This window comes from Betta splendens, chromosome 11, assembly GCF_900634795.4.
Source record: "Betta splendens chromosome 11, fBetSpl5.4, whole genome shotgun sequence".
NCBI classification, from domain to species: domain Eukaryota; kingdom Metazoa; phylum Chordata; class Actinopteri; order Anabantiformes; family Osphronemidae; genus Betta; species Betta splendens.
In genome coordinates this window covers 10,534,868-10,550,157 of record NC_040891.2, presented here as the reverse complement: position 1 = coordinate 10,550,157, position 15,290 = coordinate 10,534,868, and the positions used below count along the sequence as shown (strand labels likewise).

Below are 15,290 nucleotides of genomic sequence, written 5' to 3'. Positions count from 1 at the left end.
GGTCTGAAGCGATGCCTGATGAGAACCAAACAGGACAATGAGGGTTTACTGTACCACTATGGCGCCACATAAATGGATCCGACGGGTCTCGAGTGTCGATGAGCTGCAATTCAGCACTCTGCAGCGGCAGCAGCGGTACCGGAGCCGGCGTCGGCATCGGGGAGGATCTAATTGGTTGGAATGTTATTGAGCCGTGTATGCAGCAGCACGTATTGAGGGGAAACACGCCGGTGTCCCAGCGTCACTTCACACAAAGCCACGTTTTCATCATCGATTTCTGAGCCTATTAACTGCACTCTGATCATTTTACTTGCTCTCATTGTGCGTGTTCTGCTGCCGAGTAACACTTAAGGTGGTAAAACAAGTACCAGTCAATTTTCTTTAGTTCACTTCAAAAGCATGAAAGCACGGAAAATGTTGTGTTTCTTTACTGTTGAGTGTATGTTTGACTAATGAAGGGCCTATTGCAGCTCATAGACTTTAGGAGCAGCGTCCAACCCAGGGGACGTCTGTGAGCTTAGGATTTAATGCATAATCTCTTGTTTATTACACTTATCTGCTCTGAGCAAATTATATTAGTTTGTATATTCTACTCTTAAAGGTTAATCTACTTGTACTGTAGTTTTCTCTGTCTAGAGAGACTCGGTCCTCGTCGAGTCTCCCTGCTCGTTTCAACTATTGAATATGCACCATAATCACCATAATATCCCTTTTACATTGTGCACAACACTATTGTCCAGAACCTCTATTATGTGGAGCTCTGTTGTGTCCAAATTAATTGTCCAATTCAACAGTGATTTGCCAGTGAATTCATGAATATCATCCTCAATTCTGACACTGTCGTTTGAAAGTGTGTAATTTGTTAATTGAACAAAAGAAAAATGTGGCAACATACATAAACAAACATTATCTGTGTCAACTCTATATCTGAAGTATATTAACCTCATACATACATACTCAGACATCCAATACAATACAGTTTATTTTTATTATTATTATTATTATTATTATTATTATTATACTTTCAGGGTAACGTTACAATCACACTTCAAGTTAGACAAAGAATTCATTCAGGTGCCTCTGCAAAGGTGTGTGTGTGCACGTGTGTGTGTGTGTGTGCGTGCGTGCGTGCGTGCGTGTGTGCATGACTAATAGCAGACATCAGAGAATCCTACTGATCTAGGGCACAAGGTGACCCTCTCTCTCTTTCTCTCTCTCACTCATACACACACACACACACAAACACACACTTCCCCAAACACTTACTCAGCACTTGTGTGCTCCACTTTATCCTGCTGTTATTGGAGGGTACAGGTGGGATGGGGGCACATACGCAGTCGTGTCACAACCCGTGGCGCGAGCAAACATTTGTGTGTTAATGTGCGTGTGGTTGTGCTAATGGACGCAGAGGGCGTCCACTCCATGCTTCACGCCATGCTCGTGTGAGTGTCAACCGTTCGAGTGGAAGCCAAAGTGAAAAAGGGAGTGAGGCTGCACCTGTTGGTGGACGCCGCCAGATGAAGGCTCCATACATCAAAGGGCAGATGTATAGAGGAGGGTTATTGCCAGGAGAGATCGTGTTTGAGCCGCAGATATTTGAAGTTATACAAGACCAAGTGCGTTCTATTCTCCAAGTGTCAAATGCAAAGCAGACACCTCCTCCACGGCGAGCGAGCGGTGACCCAACGGTCCTCACTTTGCCAACCTCAGGAGCCTTGTTCATCTTCTCAGCCAATTATCCTCCCTACTTGATGAAAGACTTGTAAATTGGGTCCCATCTACTAGCGCTGTGTGCCATCAAAGCCTCAGCGTATTAGAGCACTTCAGTGCTAAAAGCTAATATTGTTAAAAGTGGTAATTGCAGCCTGACAGTTGGGAAGCTCTTTGAGACCTTGTCATATTTGCATATACTGTACTGGTCTATATTTAGAAGTACAGCGCTGTACTGTACATACTATAGGGTTCAGGTACACACAGTAACTAACGATTGGACTGTAGCTGAGAGATAATCCAGCGTTTACGATCAGACCAGGTGACGCGCAGCGCTCCGTAATTCACTCAGGGCCGTTGGAGCCGCAGCACAATTTGTGGGGAATTAATTTTAGACGGCAGCGACAATACGAAGACAGACGCACAATGCGTTCTCCTCGTGCGCACACATGCTGTACATGAGCACATGAAGGAAATGGACTGTTTCCATCCCCTCCACTTTGCTGTTTTACAGACTTTGTCAAGTATTTTGTCCACTAACTCTAAGACAAGGCTTTTTGTGTATTCATAAAACCTTCTGTCGTTAAAACAGCCAATTTGAGTTTAAATATTCCGCTTTAGGGCCTTCAAAGGCGTGTGTGTGTGTGTGTGTGTGTGTGTGTGTGTGTGTGTTCTGCTCCTCACAAGCGTTCCTCCCGTTGTTCTTTCAGGTTGTCAGGCAGTAACGTCCCCGCTCCCATCGTTAGCAACAAGAACTGGCTCCGGCTGCACTTCGTGACTGACGGCAACCACCGCTACCGAGGCTTCAGCGCACATTATCAAGGTAAGAGGAGGCGTGATCGCGTCCATGGGCGTCTTCATTCACCACACATGTGTGACTACACGTTCAGTAGTTCTGGATCTCTCTTCTCAGGGTTGTGTTGCTGCTGCTTTGCCCTTTTCTTTGCCTTTTTGTTTTTCTGTTTCTCTCTCATCAGATTCCCTTCTCCATTTCAGCTGGCAGGGTTTCTCCATCATCTCGCCTCTAACTCCCTTTAATTACGCTTGTTGACTCCAATCTTCCCGTCTCTTCTCGACTCCAGTCTCTCTCGTGGTCTCCGACTTTCTGCGTCTCCCCACTGTGCAGTTCCCTCGGTGTTACTCTCCCTTTTCTCTTGGGTGACCGCTAATGGGCGCGCACTTATTTTCTTTAAACCAAGCTCTAACTGGTGGAAAACACTCGGAAATTCATTTAGCCGTGTTGGTGTCTCCCAACAGCCATAACGAGAGCTGGATGTTGGACCACTTCCTGTACAGTTTACAGTAAAGTGGTTCTGCCATGTTTAAAATTTCAAAATAAGGTCATTCCCATCAAGTTAACACATTTCAGTAAACATTTCTTTATTTTTAGAGAAAGGAAGCACTTGTCAATGGTCTCCTCTTTTTGAACCTGCATCTCCTACATTCCAGCCCAAAGCTCTCCCCATCAACTGCCTTCTTTTAGTCTCAGGTCATTTTGTTTAAGAGCGTTTAAGCTTAAGTTTGTTCTGAATCACTAGTACGGAGCATGAGGTCAGTATCACAGGGCGACAGTATGCTTGTTATCACAGAGACATGTGTCACGCTTGCGGGACAGTTGGATACAGGCTGCGATTGGCACACTGTAAGTCATCGGTAGGTATTTTTGGTGCTGGCGTCAGTCACGGTGAACAAATCCACCGACAGCCTGCTTGAAATGTGTTTATTGTTGTAAAAACAACCTAAACTGAAGTCACATACTTCGTCCGTGCGCCGTTGACTTGGTGCCGGCGAAAATGTTGGTAGAGCTTCATTCATGCTGATTCATGTGCTGCAGCACATCACTGAGACACTGTGTTACTCCTCACACGGCGACATTCACAACAAGTCATGGGAACAGTTTCCCATTGACACCGTCCAAGTCTGTGCTGTCTCTGAACCAGGAACCTGTGATTATTAATGGAGGCACTTAATGCTCTGAGAAAGTAGAAAGTAAAAGGCATTAAGTTAACGTTTTCACTTTGAACTCGCGTCTTTGTCGCCACTTTCTTCCACTTGCAACGCCACAGTCTTCACACAAACGGCCGCTCACGTTTATTTGCAGGGCCGTTTCCAGCTGTCACCAGCATCACAGAGAAACCTTTCAGAGCGTCGCTCTTCAGACGCACAACACATGCTTCCACTACAAACGGTTCCCTGCATAAAAATTTAACATCTGGAAAACTGGCTGTCAGTGTTGAAATGTAAAACTTAGCAAATATGGGGAACGAGTAGCTTTACAGTACATGAAAATATGGATTTCAGTCAACAGTTGCTTTACTGGTAAAACAGACCAATTAATGTTTTACTTGTTTAGCAAAATAGTTCCAGATGTTTTCCTCTTCCAAAAACGTTTAGTCCCTTTGCAATTATGAGCATTAAATATTTAAACCGGTTTCTTTATAAGCCCAGTAAACTAGGCTGCATGTGCTGCTGTACTGGAAGACTGTGGTCAATTAAGCCAATTAAGTCCTAATTCAGTCCTTTAAACTGCAATTAATTCAGCGGTGATTTTAGATTAACTCGGCATAACTGTGGGCATTATGGGGTTATTAGAGAGAATATGGATGCACTTTACGCAGACTTTAAACAGCCACCAGTGGCGGATCCGTGCGTGTGTGATTCACTTCTGTGCCTCTGCTGTGAACTGTTGAGTTGATTAATTAGTGGAGTTCTTAACAGGCTTGTGATTGATTGGCTACTTCCCATCAGCTGTCAGTCATCCCCATTACCTCACTGCTTCTTACACATTAGGAGGATGGGCTGGGTGGCCGAAATAGCTGCCTCCTAATGAGACCATATCCGTTTAATTGTAACTCAGGAGCATGTTTTCCCAAAGAGCCACAGGAGCACGTTGATCAGCGGATCTCTGGTTTTTTAAAGGGAACCTACAGATGCACAGCTTCAGTGGCAGTGAATTTTAGATGAGGACGTGCTGTATATCATGTTTTATACACACACGAGGTCCATCCCCCTCAGATTTAGTCTTTAATTAACATCCTTATGGTTTTAATCAGCCCCCCTTCATTATAGACACTGTCACCTAATGGCATTCTATCCCCCACTTAGACTCCAACACCACTCTGTAAACCATATGTTGTTATGCTCCACTAAATTCTAGGAGAGTAAATTGCCACGGCAAAACCCTTGAGCCACGTTAGTTTAGTTTAGTGGCAAACACTATATGAAAACAATTCCAAATTTGTCTCTGAGAGACTAAATGAACAAATCTGCTTTGGCAGGGTTAGTTTAGTTTATAAGACACTGCTATGAAGCCTCAGAGGGAGACATTTGGCTCTAGGTGCTGCCAGCTAGCTGGACAGGCTGTGTGTGTGTGTGTGTGTGTGTGTGTGTGTGTGTGTGTGTGTGTGTGTGTGTGTGTGTGTGTGTGTGTGTGTGTGTGTGTGTGTGTGTGTGTGTGTGTGTATAGGTCACCCACTTGGTTCATTAAAACCTCCGCCTTCTGCTGCTGGCCAAATTATGAAGTTCTGAATTAATAATAATCTCCTAATGATTTATTTCCAAGTTTGCAGAGAAGACGAGGGCAGGGAGGCAGCAAGAGCGAACATGACAAAGGATCAACAGCAAGGAGGGGGAGGAGGGGGGGCTGTGAAGCAGGGAGGGGATCTAGTGGAGAGATGAAATAAAACATGAGAGATGGAAACCAGCAGAGCGACAGATAGGCAGACCTGGCAGAGAGGAGGCAGCAACATTTAAAAGTGCTTAACAGGAAGGTTTTTAATGTCCTATTGTCACAAGCGACTGTAGCGGGGGAGAAGGTGTGTGCATGTGTTTGTAGGGAGATAGTTAAATAAAACATTAGATTTACTTTTCTCTTCTAATTATTGCGGTGATACTCAAACAGGTGTGACTGGTTTGACTCACACACACTATCTCTCCTCAGCCTCGCGCAGGAATTTGGTGACAGTTAACAATTTTAAATGAGGTTCAGTAATTATTCTGCCATGTAAACGTTTCACAGCTCAGTTTTACACTAATACAGATTATGGTACAGTATGTGGTTCCTGAAGACGCTTCAAAGCTTATTACACTGTAGTTTGTGCAGATGTGATCTGAGGTGTGTGCTCTGGTTCCTCACATTAGGAACTGCTGTACAGTAGGTTTATTGAAGCCTTGTTGTTACAGTACATTCTGCCATTTGGGGACTTTGTCATTTAAAGTGCTCAATATGAAAAGTGTCATTGCTTCCGGTGTAGTTGTAGTAATAATAGGCTCCACATTATCCTGTGGTGGTTGCACAGCAACAGCATCACACAGTACAGTACAGTATGTTTAATATCTGTTAACTGGGATCATAGTCTTGTTATGAAGCAAAGCCAGTAAGCAAGTCCCAGTGAAGTCATTGGATAGTGATCGGGGCCTGATCCCAGATGTGATGAACAAATTAAAAAGATAATTGCCTTCGTGCATGAACTGTTACTGTACACTTTATTACACTCTGAGACCTCGAGGTGTTTACACTGCAGCTGTGGATAACATTAGATTCTTTATGGCACAAGTTTGATCTTCATATTCATGTACCTTGAACTTATCACAGTTTGATGGAGTGGCAGGGACCTGAGGGTTAAAGCCACCCTCCGGCCCAGTGCATTAAAACCAGGCGCACGTGTGGATTTGTCTGGTAAATATGAAAAAATCCTCCGATTCATGGCCAAGACGTTCAGGAAGTGTCGCCCTTGTAAACTGCAGGAATAGAGCAGTCAAATGTCAAGTGATCAAAAGGGAAATGGCAATGTAATTAATAGAGGGTGATTACCAGAGCCAACAGTTTTATGAAATGACTGATGGCTCAGTCATCGTTTCGTGCGTATTAGTAAAATATGCCTAAAAATGGTGCATTTGAATCAGCTGCCGTTCGTTCCATGGCTTATAGGCGTCCCAGGCAGGTCCTGCTGTACAGTGTGCAGCAGTGTCAGTGCTCGGCCTGGACATGGGTGACTCATGTGTGACTCAGGGCTCTCATGCTGCATTCCACCACATATTTTGCGTTCTCACACTCTGAATGTGAACAGAAGTGCAGAAGTATCACACTGCGATAGCAGGTGCATTTCCAAGGTGTCGCAGCGGCGCCGTCCACACAAATGGCAGGTTTCCCCCGTTCGGAACCGTTTTTCTTCAATTTCACATTACTTTTTATTTTAGCTGGAGTGTTACAGTATGGCCACTGAAGCCTACATTGTGGACCTCAGCCGTTAGGGGACCACACTCACCCAGATGAGGCCACTGCAAAGGCACTAGTTCATTTAGTCACTGAGAGTTTGTCTCCCTTCGCCCTATTGTGGCTATTATTGCTCTGGGTGACAGCATGAACCCAGGTTTCCAGTCACTCGCCCCCCCATCGTGGGTATTGCAGATGGGATGATGCCTTCACATCTCCGCCTCCTCTCGCTGTGCTACTACTCTGTGCTGCAATAATTACTATGCATTGCAAGCAGACGCGTCCTGGAAGCCTTTCACTCCAGTGTTCCAAGATAAGATAAAGAGCAGTGCTCCTTCTGGAGCCGGAGTATGTCCACGTTCCCTGCTATTTAGGACTATTGCTTATTCTATGGCTTTTTCTTCTGTTTACCTACCGATCCTGTAGAAATGCAGTGTTAAAATAAAGAAAAGGAGTCAAACGGAAGGTTGCACACAGTACGTAGACGCTGTGTCCACATCCTTCTCTCCCTCATCACTTGGTTGTGAGTGTTAGTAGATTATGTCTGTGTGATTTCAGTGCATGTGTGTCTGTGGCTTACAGGATTGTACAAGCACAGGCCCTTTCAGACATGCACCCCCTTCTTTTACCCGACAGTATTATGGCATCTTACAGCTGCCGTACTAAGCCAGCCCCAAAGGCATGCATCACTTTCAACACGGCACATCTGACCTGCATGCAAACGCATTAATAAGTAGAATGTCTAAGAAGTGACACCCCCTCAACCCAGACACTAGAGTCAGAGGCTGTTTAATAAAAGCTCAATAAAACGCACAATTTTGCAAAGTAATTACTCTTCATGAGCATAACTATTTTGATGGATACTGTACATTTGATGCCTTGTTGTAGGAAGATTGTGGCCGCGCTCATTAGACGTCCCGTGATGTCGTACTGTAGGTGACATTAATATAAAAGCAATAACTTTCGCACACTGATGAATGTGTGTTCTGTCTCTTTTCGGTTAATGAGCGAGTCAGCCTGTGTGCGTCTGTGTTGTCTGTGCATGTGTCAGGTATGAACAATCTGTTCCCTGCCCCGTGGCAGAGCCCACCAATCACACCCCTCCATCATCTCTCTTCATTGCGTATTCATGACTTTCCGTGTCTGCGGGGCTGTGATTGGCTCTTAATGAACAACTGACGGCATTATCAGTCAGCGAGCGCTATGGCAACAAAATAAGTCAGTCAGTGCAAAACCAACACCAGTCAAGCGCTGGTACGGAAACATTATTCAGCCGGGGCGGTGAGACCGTGAGACAGTACAGCCCTCGGGGAGGTTGACATATTGGATATTGTTGACTGCATGCTACCTTTGATATGACGCCCATAATGTCGCAAATCCACTTGTGATCAAGTGCGCACATCTTAAAATGCTAATTGCCTCAGATAATTACATCCAAGGAGAGAAAAAAGCAGAACATTTAGCACATTTGGAGCATAGCATTAAGTTTTTGTGTAAATAAATCCCCAACTCCTTTTCCTTGTCAACGGCGGCTGGAGAACCATTTGTCAGACGGAGTACAGAGACACTGCAGGCCTCGGGGGCTTCATACCAGCTCATAAATCTACGAACTACTCCTTTATCATCTTTTATATTATGTGGGGAGCTTGCATTTCGCCGTAGTTGTTGTTGCCACGTCGCCGGTGCAGTTGGAGGCGGCGGGGCCGAATTAGAGCGCAGACGGTGCGGCGGTGCTGCGTGATTGCTGCTCTGTGGTTACATAAAAGCTCATCAGCTATGGGGGATGTCTGCAGAACTGGCAACTATCATCACCCACTGATTGTACGCACTAATTGCATATATCCAAACTGTGAAGAACTCAGTGTAGGCAGAGGCATTCATGAGCGTTGTAGCCTACTCAGTCACATTACAATGCGTTTTTTAACCCACAACATGAAACATAATAGCTTGTCTATTTCCCTTTGTGTCTCATTTTACCTAATATCTTCTAAATATACAATATGGAGCATTTTATCCTTTCTGGCTAATTTGAAGTCCTGTGTATTTATTATTAAGTTTTACTCAGGGATGTGTTCCTTTACGGTCAAAACCTTCCTTCAGCTCATATAGTTAACGATGTATTTGATTAAATGTGTTCTAAATGTGCTTCACTTACATGCTGCTGCCCCTTCATCTGTTGTTTGCAGACAAGCTGCTGTTAGTCGGCACGAATATTAGCATGGGCGTGTTTAACGCTGATGCATATTCACACAGGGCGCTTTTCAGACGCGTATTAACAGAGGCTGTACGCAGTGAATGGAAATGCCAGCGCTGGAAACGGCTTGACTTTCTTGGCCTAGATTCCTCTGTTTGGCTGCACAGCAGGGGGCAAATGCGTCTCAGGCCTTATTGCGGGACTTTGATATTGATCACAGCTTTCTCAAACGTCTATTAATGTATGTTTCCATTTTTATTATATTAGCACAGGACTGAAGGATGCATGAATCACTAATATAACATATTTTAAATGGACCAGTGTAACATAAGGTAATTGTAAATGCCTCTTTATGTACATGTACTCACTGCCTATGTCTACACTGCGTAAAATGCATATATAATTGTACAGTAGCACATTAGCTCATCAGTCAGCATTTAGTGGATTACTCAGGTTTGTCAGATGTTGATATCAATGATTTGTAGTTATACTGTATGTGGTTCATTCAGGACCAGGTATATTATGTGTACGTTTTCATTATTTATACTGCTAATGTTTCCATTTGTTTTGACAGAGTAGAGCAGAAGGAATCAGATGTGGAGGGAGTCATGTTGCGATTACCCCGGGCGCTTTTATTTTTATTATTACCGCATGGCGTCAGATACGGCTCCCGCCCACTCACTCTTTATGCTACACTATCTTTGCAAACATACTTGCTGGGCTAAAGTAGCACATCGGTAACCTTTGAATAGAAGCGCTATCTCCCATGTTAGAAGACAGAGCTCGTGCTGACAGCGATCCCTCTGTCACTTTCTGTCCTTCTTGTCTTTGATTTGCACTGATTAAAGGAACAATTTACTTTGTAACGCACCATTATCTGAATGCTTTGATTACTGAGCTGCATCATTGTCGTTTTGATTAAAGCTGCAATGCCTTATACCGGCTTTTGTTCATAATATGATGGGGCTTCCGGCAAAACATCGACATCTGATATACTGTATGTGTGTGAGAGAGAGAGAGAGAGAGAGAGCTTAAGCTTCTTTATTAACAAAAGCCTTGAGCTGGGCTATTGTTGAAAGCCTTCTTCTTTTCTGCCTTTGCCTTTTCTTTGTGCCCCTTTTGCTGTTGGTTTCCTCCGTTTTAACATTTATTTTGCCTTTGTAACTTTCCTTTCTGCTTTGCTCTTCTCATTCGCACGGTGAGAGGGAAGAATTTGCCACTTTTTCCCCAATTCTTTTGCTTTTTTTCACCCCCACTTCATCCAATCTGTTTTCTGATTTCTCCTCTCCTTTCTGTATCCTGTTCTCCTCCGCAGTGAAGCGATCGGTAGATTTTAAATCGCGGGGCGTTAAATTGTTCCCTGGCAAAGACTCCGGCAACAAGTTTTCAATATGTGAGTTTACATCTTCCGTCACTCTAATGAACTAACATGTGATGGCGTGCTTTGGCTTGGACTGCGTTGTTTTTGGGCTTGGCTTCATTTTTTATTTGGCTTTTATTAATTTACTCTCCTAAAAAGGCTGTTGTGTTCACACGTCTGTGCCTCTTCCATAACAAACACGCTCTGTCCATTTTGCCTTCACCTTCCTAAACTCAATCTGTCTCTAAAAAGCTACGACACTCAAACGTGCTGAAAACACCACAGCCTTTATAAGACGATGCTTTGCATGACTCGTGTGTTTTTGTTGTTTGAGCTCATGTATATGTATTTGTGCATGCAAATTCACAGCTTGCTTTAAATATTTAGGTCACTTGTGAATTTATTATTGTGTTTTTTAGACACAATGCTCAAGTCCAGCAGGGAACCCACTATAAGTTCAACATCTCCTTGTTGCCCACACTGCTATTTTTTAAACAAAAAAAACATTTTCTAAATTCCAATGAGTGCTAGGAGCTAATTCACTCTGGAAACTCTTTAATTAGCCACCCTGAAGTGAAGTTATGAAATGTAAGGGTGCTAATGGTTCATAAGTCATCTGACGTCCTCTAATGTAAAAATGGCTGCATGAATATTTTCATTTTAAAGCTTCTCAGCCCTCTGACAGTGGGATAATGTGCAAGAAAAATCTGCAGGAGAAAAAAGTACCTGTTTTACTTTCACTTATTAAAGCTGTCAGCAACCACTTTGCCTTCACATAATTTAGATTTATTTTACATCCAATTCCTTCCTTACAACTTTCTCACTTATTTGCTCTTTATTGTAGTTCACGTTTTTTTTGTTAGGGGTTTTTCATAACCTCACATTCTGGTCTTCTGTTTAGCGGGTGATACAGATAAAAAGAAGGAAACCACGGATACGCTGGGACATGAAATACAGGGAATACTACATGAACTACATGAATTGAGCATATTTAGACACAGAGTGATTCAAAGCTGTACACACATTAAGTACTTGATGCTCTGTTTGGTCTGCATGCTTGCTAATAATAGCCGAGCATCTCTGACTAATCTGCTTGTTGTGCACTTGCTTTTATGCTTGCTTAAGGCTTTTATGTGAATGTCTTAAGTAGCTGATGGGGTGAAATAGTAAAACAGAGCTCAGAAACAGGTTGAAGATTCCTGATCATGGATGCAGGTTTGAGTCTACACACGTATTTCTGTACTGGAGATGGCTCAACCCCTCAGTGAAAGTGAAAGCCTCTGTTTGTGTCCATGCTCATGTTTAAATGCCTGTACATATGTTTGTGTATTTGTACATATACAGTATGTGCATGTGCGTAACCACGTTCTGTAGGTTTTTGTGTGTGCACGTGTTTGAGACTTCACACATGGTACTGACACTGTAACCAGTCCCTCTGCTATGGTGCTAATTGTCCAGATGGTCAAATTAGATGCTCCAACAAAGCAACAAACTATCTACTCTAACACACACACACACACACACACACACACACACACACACACACACACACACACACACACACACACACACACCAACCACCTGGTGGGTTCGCTGGTACAGAGTGAATATATACGGTACATGTGGAAGCAGAGATGACCACCTCTGTCTTTTACTGACATTTAGGGAAAAACCTATCTGCTCAATTCTGATGCCTTTAATTGCTTTTTCATCCATAAAACCATTGATTTTAAGTATACAAATAATGTCACATTATAACTATTTGGGGAAATTATGGCAAAAACAAAAGTAAAGAGTCTAATGACAAATAACTACATAATTACATTTTTCCACACGCAGCCATATTTTAATTATACTAATGAATTAAATAATCAATATCATCTAAATTGGATATGAACTGAATATTATATTAATGCCATTTTAATCCCTCTTATCTGAGTATCAGTTCATGCTTTGCTCTACAGTAAATAAGCCCATCACAACAGTTTTACCCTCAAGTAATTTTCTACTGACACCAGACATTAGGAAAAGATGAAAGGCTGAAATAACACACTTAAAAATCCTGAGAGTGGCCTAATTTTATATTCATTGCTGAGAGTGAAAGATGAGGACGCGAGGATTATTCAGATTTCATTAAAGAACGTGAGAGGTCCTCTGACGTAGGCTCCTGCATCGAGTTAAACTTCGCCAATCATGGACTTTTCCCATTATATCCTCCCTAATGTGTATTGCATGTTGCCCTGCCTGGGATGACGCCAGCGACCCTCACGAGGACAAAGAGGTGGAGAATGAGTGAGCCTGCATTCGCACGGTTCGGTCTGTTGTGTCTGTTTTGCCACCATGATGTTTGAAGTGTTACTGTCGAGATGAGCTCTTGTGTTACTGAGAGAATTTAGATCCTATCTAGAGTGCTCTGTCTGACTACTAAACGTCCACCCGTCTATTTCCCTGGTTCACATCGATCCAACCTGTTTCTCCTTCCCCGTCTCTCGCTGCCTCAGAAGTGAGTCGGTGACGAGGCGGAATAAAGTAAACGGAAAAGTAAAAAATGTGGAGAGCTTGGAATTTGCTGGGGTGAACACAGACAGAGCATTTTGGATGTAGACTGTGGACCCGGTGTAGCTTCTCTGTAAGTGCTGCCTGTGCCCGGTTCTAATGTGTCGGCCTCGCGTTTCCACCCGTCTGTCTGTTTGTGCAGTAAACGAAGGCGGCGTGAGACAGGCGTCCAACTCGTGCCCCGACCCCGGAGAGCCGGAGAACGGGAAGCGCCACGGCAACGACTTCAGGTAGGACCCGCCAGCGCGGCCTCCGTTGGCCCGACGCGTTGTGTCACTTACACCGGACCTTCCTCTAATTTGTGCGCGCGCTTGCAGCATCGGCAGCGTGGTGCAGTTCAGCTGCGGCGAGGACTACGTGCTTCAGGGCAGCAAAACGATCAGCTGTCAGCGAGTGGCTGAAGTCTTTGCGGCTTGGAGCGACCACAGGCCGGTGTGTAAAGGTGAGAAGCAGAACACAGATGATGGGAAACGGCTCCAATCACGCATGTAAAGAAATCAGCTGGTGCCGCGTACTGTACATCGCCTCAGAGTGGCGCCTTGGCTTCTCCCCTGCATGGGTTTGTGTTGATTAGGGCTGAGTTTGTGGTGGAAGAAGTCCCAGTTCTGTGTCAAGCCTCTGGCTGAAAAAGTATGAAACAGAACAAGCCATAATCCAACGTGTGCTGTGAAGTGGCTCCCTGACACGCTGCGCTGGACTGTGTGCTTTCATCAGGAGGCCTGCAGCAGTGATTGTTCAGCACCCCAAATTACAGTCTCTGTTATTTACATACTGTACAGCAGGTAAAAGGAGCCCAGGCTGATCACTGTTGCTCAAAATACCATAAAATCTAAAAGCAGCCGGCAATTGAATTTCTGAAGTGAGCGAAAATGCAGCGTGCAGCCGGCTCGTGTGTACAATCCAGCCACGGAGTTTGATTTGCACAGGGACAAGTGTGCATTTTTCATGAGTTCTCTAAGTACTCTGATAATTAACACATTTCAGACAGTCATTCTTCGGCTTTCATTACTAGTTCTAGTCTCACATCTGCCACTTTTTTGTCTGAGCCGAACTCACACACACACACACACACACACACACACACACACACACACACACACACACACACACACACATGCAGGGAGTGAGACAGAGAGAGGGCGTTTGTCATGTTAAATGCCAAAGTCGTTTGTCATGTCTCCCTTCACTAGGCTTCAGAATGTGGCTGGAGACACATACTTTAACACAAAAACCAATATTCACTCATTCCGGGTCCACGTGTGTGAGTAGGAGAACGAGGGAGTGTGATGGAGAAGTACTTTAACGGCTAACTAATAATCACTGGGATGAAGAAGAGAAGGGGAAAAAGGAGCGGAGAAAGACGCTGGGCAGGAAACGGAGGCAAAAAATGCTAAAGCTACTGTACTCTTCCTGCTCAACATACAGCTTCTGTAAACGTCAAAAGTACTTAATCCATCACGGGACATTATCGTATGAAAACAACACTGGATTACAGTAAACACGTCTAAAATATCAGGATGCAAATCCCACCATTTCAGCGTCTTCGTGCTAATTGGTGTAGGAGGCATTAAATACTGTAGCACATTTTAAAGTTGCAAAGGTTTCCACCGGGAGGTCAAAGGTCAAGGTCAGCTACAGAGTGGGGCCCTGGGAGTCCGTGTGTGCAGGGCTGCATGTTGCTGGGTGCACTCTCCTGCCCTCCGGTAAAAGGACACGCTCTAACTACTGCTCGTCATTGGTTTCTCCCATGGACCAGACTCACACGGGGAATGACCTTAAATAAGTATCCCGTTACCATGACAACACAGATCTCTATAAGTCAGGATGAAACCCGGCCGATACCATTGATTGAGTCTCATCTGGGCAGCGATTGGTTCCTGTCAATCAACCTTTTTATCCCACTCATTAACCAAAAAGCGATAGCGCTGACGTGCTTTGATTGACTTCTTCAGATTGTTAACAGGTTCCGTCGCCCCTCGGTGCCTAATGGGAACCGGTTGAAGTAAGACGTAAGCCAGTCAAGTCCTGCGGTCACCTGCATGAGATTATGGGCTAAGCCTCCCAACAGGGAGGCGAGCGAGGATATTAAAAGCCACTGATGTGGTCCCTGGAAGCACTGAGTGGTTTAGAGGGACCTCCATCACTGGGAACAGCACCACCCTCCCCGTCAGCAGCGCTGCAACGTCTATATGATGAACGTGCCGTGATACAGATCTGCTGAATTCTCACTCGCGCTCACGCACAAAACCTCGGCG

The 15,290-nt window shown here is 44.3% G+C and overlaps 1 protein-coding gene across 11 annotated transcripts in view; it reads left to right on the top strand.

Moving 5' to 3' along the window:
- LOC114865884 (CUB and sushi domain-containing protein 3-like) overlaps window positions 1–15,290 on the top strand; it is a 215,636-nt gene that overhangs the window by 113,803 nt on the left and 86,543 nt on the right. For 9 of the 11 annotated variants that reach the window (XM_029167379.3, XM_029167380.3, XM_029167378.3 and 6 more), the window contains 4 exons: window positions 2,421–2,533; window positions 10,435–10,512; window positions 13,178–13,265; window positions 13,353–13,477. In XM_029167379.3, coding sequence (XP_029023212.1) covers window positions 2,421–2,533; window positions 10,435–10,512; window positions 13,178–13,265; window positions 13,353–13,477 — 404 coding nt within the window. The remainder of the gene's footprint in view (window positions 1–2,420; window positions 2,534–10,434; window positions 10,513–13,177; window positions 13,266–13,352; window positions 13,478–15,290) is intronic. The other 2 variants (XM_041072949.2, XM_041072950.2) reach the window with 1 other exon arrangement.